This window comes from Nicotiana tabacum, chromosome 7, assembly GCF_000715075.1.
Source record: "Nicotiana tabacum cultivar K326 chromosome 7, ASM71507v2, whole genome shotgun sequence".
Taxonomy (NCBI): domain Eukaryota; kingdom Viridiplantae; phylum Streptophyta; class Magnoliopsida; order Solanales; family Solanaceae; genus Nicotiana; species Nicotiana tabacum.
In genome coordinates this window covers 131,605,712-131,615,607 of record NC_134086.1, presented here as the reverse complement: position 1 = coordinate 131,615,607, position 9,896 = coordinate 131,605,712, and the positions used below count along the sequence as shown (strand labels likewise).

The window sequence follows — 9,896 nt, the reverse complement described above, 5'->3', positions numbered from 1 at the left end:
TTATCCTTACCTTGTAAAATGGAATTCTCGTTGATTATTATATAATTATCTATGTAAGATAACACGTAATACTCGTTATATAGTTTTAGAAATGAAAGTTTCAGACAAACAATTAAACAAATTATACTCAAGGAGATTAAATGAGGGTAAAAAACGGTTGAAAGCTTCGCCCGAAAAATCAATAAATTAACAATGCATTAAAACTCCACCCAACTAAAATCAACTCTAAGGATGTAATTTTATTTTTAGGTGCTTTTCTTTTTAACTATATATATGTCAGACACGTGTCAAAATGCGTGTTACGCACAACCAATTTTAAGGTAGTCATAGTCATACATAGTGTATGGCCGTTTTAGGTTCACTTTTTATTACTCATTCAGATGTTTAATAGATTCATATTTTAGTTTTAGACAAAAAGGAGCCAGAGGCTTTGGCACTGGCGCCAAGATAACAATTTTCAAATAACGCAACGGTAAAGAAGTCTCAGTCTCGAAACGACCATAAGAAAATTTTATTCAGTTTTTTTTTAAAAAAAAGAGCGTGTATTACGAAAAATGAAAATATTGAAAGTATGCGAGAAAATTAACGGCGTTAAATGGGAGAATGAAACGTTATCTGAAGTATCCGTTCTGTACCCAAATACATATAATGGGTGTGGGGTCCTATAACAGATCACAGGATGGGTCGGTGTGTGCGCGTTCCTAAACAAAGGCCAAAGCCAGCTGTATGTTCAGTTAAATTATTACTAAAAATTGCACCAACATAAGTATTTTAATCATAAAAGTAATTAACATCTGACTTTTATCAAAGAGAATACCCACCAGATTAAAAATAAACATAGAACTTTAATAAACCGTTTTGGTAACTTGGTTCCTTCCTCCAACTTTGATAATGCTATGTTGGTTGAACTATTTTGTAGAACGATATAATAATATAAAAATGAACTTAAACATATAAGTACTCCAAGTCGCAAAAAAAGAAAAGAAAATTGAATTGAGAACCTCTAACTAATACTCCGGTTTAGACTTTAACGAATATTTAGAACTTATTAGCTGTCTTCCAAAATAGGACCTTTTCCTCATCCAATGAGTTATTAATATTGTACTACTACATTTCCAGTTTACCTCATTTCTAGATGCCTAGAGGATACTAAATTCCTTTTACCAAACCTATAAACACATTAAAATTACAAGTTTATATAGGCTAAGGTCTAAGAATGAATAGACCTTCGAGAAGTAATAATTTAATAAAGAGCTGAATGACATCCTGTCATGTAAGCATTGTTCTGGGATCATGCTATACTGTGAATTATACGACATAAAGTTTAGCTCTATTCATTGACAAACTAAACCATAGGTGGAACCACTCAACATACACATTTTCAAGAAATATCTAAGCAATTGTTTTATCAACTGAGTAGACATTCAACTGGAGCTATATAAGAGGAACCATTCTAAAACCTTTTCAGGAAAGAAACACGGGGTTTATCCCAATCACAGAAAATTTTCTGTGGTATAACTGCAAGCCCTCTCACTCAAGCATGCTCAATCGCATTGGCACTTTTACTGCAACAGAAAAGAAAAAAAAAAGAGAAGGAAAACATCCGTCCATTTCGAAATTTAAGAAGCAGAGCAATCTCTGAGATAGAAAAATAAGGTATTACAAGGCTGGATGTTGATGCTAGATACTTTCCTTACAGCATTAGCTGATGTAAACTCTGAGCTAGGTAGCATTGTTCCAATGTGGAACATAAACTCACCATTCAGTTTTGCCGAAAAAACTTAAGAAACAAAAATGAGTGTCATATATTGCAACTTTCTTAGGAATAAAATGCACCTTTAAGGTAAGTAGCGCATACCATAATTCAATTTTTTTCATCAGCTGTCATGGGCAAAAGACAAACTACTGTTGCTTTCACCTCTGGAAGACGTTCTCCATGCTGACCTTCTCTAACTCGTGGTATGGCACTCTTCTACAATTTTGTTGAATAAATATGTCACGTACTAAAGAAAATGAAAGGCAATTTACGGCATCACCTAAGAAAAATGCCACCAAAGCCATTCATCTCACCTTTGGTGCTGATGACTAAAAGGACAACTGAAGAACATCATATGGACAGACCCAAAAAACTATCAGCATCTTCAAAAATAGAAAACTAATAAGGCAAAATTCGAAAATTTCGAACATCTGTAGAAACATGCCGAACTAATAGCACATATTTTTTGCTCTTCTCCCCTTCTTCATCCTCATAATGGTCATCATCTTCTTCAATATCTTCAAATTCATCCCCTGCAAGAGCCTCACCATAAACCATGACACTAACACGGGGGATGATTTTGGCCACAATTGTTGAGTTGCAAAATTGGAGGGCCAAATGGAAATATCAAATTCACTCCAATCTTAACTCCTTCCTAATGATGGCACTATGGGCGAAGCTACATTGTATTAAGGGTGGTCAATTGGTCGTTGAAAAATTAAACTATGTATATAGGTAAAATATTAGATTTTAGAGGTATATAATATATATTGAACACCATTTGTTGGGGAATTTTTTTTATTTCTTTCAATTTTGAACACCCTTGGGGAAATTACTGTCTTCGCCACTGGATGGCACCATATAACTCATCGAACACGTAGAAGTTGTTGACAGATTGAATGACATGTGGACTGAAAAGGAAATCCAAAGCTAATAAGAAACCAGCAATTTCTCCAATGTCATCTTCAGGCCCTGTCAAGACACATTTGACACACTCATGAAATCAGGTCAAGAACATTCTGCATCGCATACAGAGTAAATGAACAAAATCAAAATTGTTGAACCTACAACCATTTTCATCGTTGTCATCCTCATCTTCAGCTACTTGTGGCAGATTAAAGATATTGGAAAAGCTTTTGAAGGTATCAGTCCTTATTATGGGTTTATCACTTTTTGACCCCTTTGGCTTCCTTTTCAGGATCTCGTGTTTCAAGCCTTTATGTGGATACCATTCGGTCCTCCAAGATTCCCCAATCCAATGAACAAACAAGAAAGGATCACATGATACAAAATCAAAACAACGAGAAGTTAAAACCTACCCTATGGCCTTCTTCAATATATACTCATCATCATCATCAATCATGTGATAGGTTTTAGTCAAGACAGAATTCTCGAGAAAAGGTTTTGTATCAAGAGGATGTGAAGCTTAAAACCCTTTCGATCATCAATACTGCACCACTTGATATCTTGAGGCAATTCAAAGCTTCTTCGTCACACTGTAAGATCTAAAGCAAAGTCATTTGCACTCAGTTAAATGATAGGTATTTTGAATGACAAAATATTTACATGAATTGTTATTTACCTACTCTGCTAATATCTCATTATTCTTTATTGCAGTCAGCCAGAAGTTGAGAACACCTTTCTCCGCACTAAATTTTCGCACTAATGACAAAATCAAAGCCTATCGATCAATCTGCATGGATGAAAGAAACTATACAATAACTAAATTTAATCATTTTCAGTCTTTCTATTCCCACCTGGTTGTTCATGGGAGCTTCATTAAGACCCTACACTTTGACAACTCCATTTACTATTTCATATCTGTGCAACACATCCACAAAATCATAAAACATGAAAGGACAGCCAAACCATATTTCTTTTTGTCTTTTTGGAAGGAAAAGAGCTAGTTTCAACTCCAACAAGCAGACATGGAACAAACAACTAAAAAAATTCTTCTTCTCACCTCTGTATTCAACGGTTCATACAGCTTCTGGTATTTAGCTTCAAGTGCAGCCTTCTCGAGAAACTTTGCTTCAAGCTCATCATGTTGGTTCTACATTTAGAAAAACAATGTCAAATTTTTTTTCTTCCTTTTACAAGAGCAGATGGAATTTACACAAGCATATTAATATGCCAGCTAAAGTAAAAAGGTTAATGCACATGGTTGACCTGATCAGTTTGGTCCTTTAGGATTGAGGCATAATTGTTGTCATTGTTAGCACTATTTTGGCAAAGCACATATACCAAATTACCCCCTTAGTCCCCAATTAACTATCATATTTTCTGCTGTAGGTTGCCACAAAATTGTGTGGAAATTGAAAAAGAAAATTCTACACTGATAAATACATTTTGTAATTCTATTATAAAATTTGACAGACTTCTATTTACCATCTACATGATTTAGGATTGATGGTATACTTGTATAGTTTGTAAATTATTGGTCTAAACATAAATCATTGTAGTTAGATTGCATTAGCGGAAAAGCTTAATTCTAATGAATATAAAACATTTTGACTTCCTATACAATGGAAATAGAAGAACATGACGTGGAAAACACGCATAAACACAACATGAGCGCTGGGAAAGAAAAACTCACAAAAATTCTTGAAAAGCATATACAGTTGTCCTGATTTCTCATTTTTCTTTCTCCAGGTCCTTTGCTTTGTCTCTTCAGATCAGCTCGCTTTTCTCATCCACATCACTTAACCTTATGTTTCAACTCAGGAGAGAGAAACCAAAAAATAAAGAAATTCTATCCTTGAGAAACATCTTGATTTTCAAGGGATCAACTCTGCTTCGTCTTGTGCCATCTGCTCAACCACCATTCTGTGTCATTGTTTTCTCCTGATTTCGAAAAGGCAGGACTGATATAGCAAAGGGTGGTTTCTTTTGGAGTGAAACCTTTATCTTTCATCTCTTCAAGTAATTTCCTTACCTCACCCCGGCATGACAGTTTTAATGACCTTTCAAGCTCCACACTTTTTGATAGCTTGCACCATCCAACTATTAGTATGTCATATGTTGAAGAATTTGGTATAACCCCTCTGACTTGCATCTCATGCATTAGTTCCTGAGCCTGTCTCATCTTTCCCACCTTTGCAAAGTCAAAGATGAGTACATTAAAGGTACTAGTGCGAGGAACAAAACCTTTTGTAATCATCTCACAATAAAGTTTGATGGATTCCTTTTTATTTCCAATTTTCCCGTGGCCAGAGACCAAAATGTCATATGTATTAGCATTAGGGACAAAGCCCCTCCCCTTCATTTCATTCAGCAATTCAGTTGCTTCATTCATCTGTCCAACAGCTGACAGAGATGCTAATATAGTGTTTAGCAACATTAGGAGGAACTCCTTTAGCCAACATCTCAGAATATGTTGCAAAAACTTTTTGAAATTGGTAACTTTTGCAATATCCACGAATGAAGGCATTATAAGTGGTAGTGTCAGCTGAAAATCCTCTTTCTCTCATGATTTCTAGTACTGACATTGCCTTTCTGGTCATCCCTAGCCTGCATAAAACATCAATAAGAGTGTTATAAATTGCCTGATCAACCTTAAGTCCCATGCTGACAAGCCTCTCATGCATTCTCAGGATTATATCCGCCTTTCTATGGCCTGAGGCAGCATCAAGAACAATTTTGTGAATAGTTGGTGAAGGTTGAAAACCAATTGTTACCATTTCACTCAACAAATCCATTGCTTTTCCAATATCACCTACTTCACAAAGTCCTTTCACCAATGTATTACACGTGATTGAATTAGGAATAATCTCGCAGCTCTTCATTTCACCCCAAAGTTTGACAGCACTTTCCAGCTTCCCCTCTTTGCAGTAAGCATTAATCATAGAATTGAAAGTCTGAATATCTGGAACTAGACCAAATTTTGTAATTTCATTATAAACAGACTGTACCTCATACTGGCCAATTCCCAATAATCCATTAAGCAGTACATTGCACGCAATTGTATCAAAGGATATTTTTTTCTCTTTCATCTCTTGGACCAATTGAAGAGCAGCAGACTCCTTCCCTGTTTTAAAGAGTCCATCCATCAATGATGTGTAATTAACATGATCAGGTGACAAACCCTTCGATACCATATCCATAAAAAATCCCTCTGCTTCATCCATTTTACCCTGTTTTTTCAAATTATTTACAAATGTATCCAACAAGAATTCATTTTCCTCAACACCATTCAACTGCATTTCCTCATACAGGGAAAGAGCCATATCATGTTTATCAAGCTTAAAGCAGCCATCAATGAGGGCATTATATGTGAAAACATTAGGGGTTACATTTCTGCTTACCATTATCCTCATTATTTCCATGGCTGCATCAATCATTCCACTTTTGGCATAAGCATTAATTACAGAAGAAAATGTGACAACATTTGGTAAAACACGTTTCTGTTCCATTTGTTGCAGTAACAGTTCTGCACTCTTTAAGTCACCAGATTTGCAGTGCCCATCAATTAATGCAGTATAGGTAATATGATTTGGAGTTATGTTAAACTTCAAGAGTGTCTGAATCATGCCCTTTGCCTCCTTGGCTTTTCCAACTCTAAAAAGCCCATCCATCAAAGAGGTAAACAAGACAACATCGAAAGGCAATCCTCTAATCACTATTTGACTTTGAAAGTTAGCAGCAACTTTGTCAGACCTATTTTTGTACATGTGATCAATAAAAATAGAGTATGTCATGTGATTAGGATCCACACCCACTCTTCTCATCTCGTCAAGAAGTAACTTGGCCTCGTGCAACCGCCCACATTTACAAAGACCATATATAAGGGAATTATAAGTAACAATGTCAAGGAAGAAGCCATGCCTTGTCATTTCTTCATATGTAGCAAATGCTTTCTCAAATTGAAACCACTTAACATATTTACTAATCAATGTGGTATATGTAATAGCATTTGGTTCTAAACCCAAGTCTCCAACTACCAAGCCCTTATTTTCACCATCATAATCATGTTTTTCTTCATGATCAACATAACTAACATAATTACTTCCACCCGAGTCCAAGAGTTCATCCATGATACATTTTTCTGTTGCATCAAAATCTCGCATTGTGCCGAAACCATCAATCAGAGTATTATATGTCACAATATCCGGTGATAAACCTTCTTTTTTCATCCTCTCCATCACCTCAAAACCACTACTCATCTCAACAGCCTTACAATATCCATGAATTAGAGTATTAAAACCGACAACATCTTTACAGACACCCCTATTTTTATCACTCAACATTTCCATCACTAATTCAGCATTATGCAAAAGACCCTTATCACAAAACCCCTTAATTAATATATTACAAGTGATAGTGTCAATTAAAATACCTTTCTTTACCATATCAGACACCAATCCAAAACCCATTTCCACAAAACCGATTCTGCAGAACCCCCATATCAAAGTGTTATAAGTGACGGTGTCACTTTCATTCTCTATGAGTAATTCAAGCGCTTTTTCAAGGTTTCCAATTTTGCAAAGCGAATGTATGACTATATTGCGAGTGACTACATTGGGAGCCACTCCACAGGAGAGCATATCAGAATAAAGGACCATCACCTGATGAACCAGACCGGTAGAATTGAAATGGTGCAAGAGACTGTTCCAAGAAGGAAGTTCAGGGACAAGATTGTAATTTCTCATCGAAGAGAAAGCTTCCGTGGCTCTTGAAAGGCGGTGGCAGCGGAGGAAGAGATGGACAAGTGTGCAGAAAAACGAGGTGTAGAGGCTTTTCTTTCGATCATTTAGGAATGGTGTAGGGGTGGGCGTTGCCGATGAAGAGAACGGGAGGCATATTCTGAGCTGTAGTGAGATAGCAATGGAGAGCAAAGGGCGGTTTTTCGTCCCGTGTACCAAATGTTTGACGAAATGCCGCTGTGAGTTCATTGTCTCGCAATTGTCACCATTCCCTCTCTGTATATGTAGAGGTGTTCTCTTTTCCCGACTTTCTCCGCTGTCGTACAAAGTAGTAAGCGTAATAGCTCAATTTTGACATAGAGTTGACTAAATTTTTCTTTTGGCTCCCGTTATGTCTACTCCGGCTAATTCAGGTTTGTGAAATCTCTAGTTTGACTAGATTAATCTAACTTCAAACTTGTTGATGTATTGTTCATCTCAATACTCAAAGTTTATAGTGTAATAATTTTCTAATTTTTTTTATACTTCAGACTAAAAATTAATTTGAATTCAGTTCATATAATTCAATTTGAATTTGATGCTTATAGTAGTCATTTAGATCTACTGGAATCTAGCAGCTTGTTTGGATGATTGTTACTCATTGTATTGTATCGTATTGTTATTTTAAATACAATGTTTGTTTTGATTGTTACTTAAATTTTATTGTATCGTATCGTTAAATTCGCCGTTACATAACGACGAAATATGCCACTTTATGTAACGACCGATTTGATGTGGTCGCATCGTTACCTTGTCTTTTTCTTTCAATCTCACCCTTTATTATTATTAAATAATTTTATTTATCATTTACCTTACCTTTTTATATAGTAATTTAACCCTGTATCATAATTACAATCTATCCAAATATTGTATCTATCAAACGATACAGTACAATATAATACAGTACGATACGATACATTATAAAACGATGAGTAACAATCATCCAAACAAGCTGTAAGGGGATACGAATTTATCACAAAGCTAACAGTATTGGACTTTATTACTCCTAAAATACAATCCAAGTTGATTGAAAGCTAATTTTAATTTATATAACTCTTTTTTTTTTTACACATGAGAGATTAATTTTAAACTTTGTCTTTTATACATAAGAGATCTAAAAAGGTTATTTTCTTAAATTTAAAATTGTAACAGGACATGTTTTACAAATAGCACTACTCTATTGGTGATTTTGAATATTTGGATTTGCCAGTACCACTGAAAGCTAATTTTAATTTAATATATTAATTTTTGGTGGGCTTAATCTTTTTATTTATTTATTTTTTACCAAAAAAATATTATAAATAAATACTCAAGGTAAATTAGTAAGTCATCACAACTTTGGAGCCAGAATAAGGTCAGAAGCTAAATAATCAAACTATTAAAGTGAACATCAACTTGGAGTTAATTTCTTAATTGGTCACAGATTGATGAAATTACTTACTAAAATCGCATATGTTTTCTATTTATTATCACAAATAAAATCATTTAACTAATGTTTGTCTCTAAGCAAATAAAATAGGGGAAAGGCCAAATATACTCTTCTATTTTGATATATTGTTCATATTTACCTTTCGTTATACTATCGGGTCAAATCTATCCTCACTGTTAGCAAAGTTTTCAAATTTGCCCTCTAATCTAACGTAAAGCCCCCAAATCCCAAATTTCTTCTATTTACTACAATTTTTTCTCACAAATTACTTATCCCTACGTGTGCTATGCCAAATAAGAAAATATCCTCGACAAGTTGATTTCTTATTCCACTTGATTATTTAGAGCAGGAAGACTTAACAAACTTGCCACCTCCTAGCATGAGAATACTAGTAGTAAATATTCCTTTGAAAGAATGTTCTGAAGCTGGACATAAATTTAAACAGATCATTTTATTTAGGATTTCTCGAACAATACTAAAGAATCATATGTCACAAATTTCATGTAGAAGTGCTTGCGCAAGCAAAATTTGCATCAAATGACATGCTAAATCCAAATCCGAAAGGGAATGCATCTACATGGATACCTACGGCCTTGTTATGCCTGTAGTCCATAAAAAATAGTGAATATTAGTAACAACTTCATAAGTGAATGCATTTCGACCACCTGAAGAATCAAATAAATCTCTTCCAAATTATCTATAGTATTTCACTCATCCTCATTCCGTTGGAAACACACCCATAAATTGTGAATTCTGCGTTTCATTTATGGTTGGGCATAACCAAAGACAAGGGGAATAATTATGTTGTAACTCCACACTCCCATTTCTATAATATGGACCTTTTTTCTTCTCTGGTGGATCACACGAAGGAGATGACTGATCTGTGAGGAAGAATTGCCGTAAATAGAAGGGATTTGGGGTTTTCCGTTAGGTTAGAGGGTAAATTTGAAAATTTTGCTAACGATGAGGGTAGATTTGACCTGATAGTATAACGGAGGGTAAATATGAACAATATATCAAAATAGAAGGG

The 9,896-nt window shown here is 34.9% G+C and overlaps 2 protein-coding genes across 2 annotated transcripts; both read right to left on the bottom strand.

The window, feature by feature from the left end:
* Positions 1–2,037: 2,037 nt before the first annotated feature.
* Positions 2,038–7,789, bottom strand: LOC107777643 (uncharacterized). Its single transcript, XM_075217654.1, is given in 7 exon segments — positions 2,038–2,728; positions 2,825–3,261; positions 3,339–3,418; positions 3,514–3,577; positions 3,720–3,809; positions 4,353–5,088; positions 5,090–7,789. Coding segments are annotated over 2 exon segments (3,105 nt in total). The 5' UTR covers positions 7,648–7,789; the 3' UTR covers positions 2,038–2,728; positions 2,825–3,261; positions 3,339–3,418; positions 3,514–3,577; positions 3,720–3,809; positions 4,353–4,541.
* On the bottom strand, positions 2,589–3,119 carry LOC142162302 (nucleosome assembly protein 1;1-like). The gene is made up of 3 exons (XM_075218638.1): positions 3,076–3,119; positions 2,789–2,994; positions 2,589–2,728 (listed from the first exon to the last, which is right to left on the bottom strand). Exons 1-3 carry the CDS (start codon positions 3,117–3,119, stop codon positions 2,589–2,591), a joined length of 390 nt encoding a protein of 129 aa, XP_075074739.1.
* Positions 7,790–9,896: the final 2,107 nt, after the last annotated feature.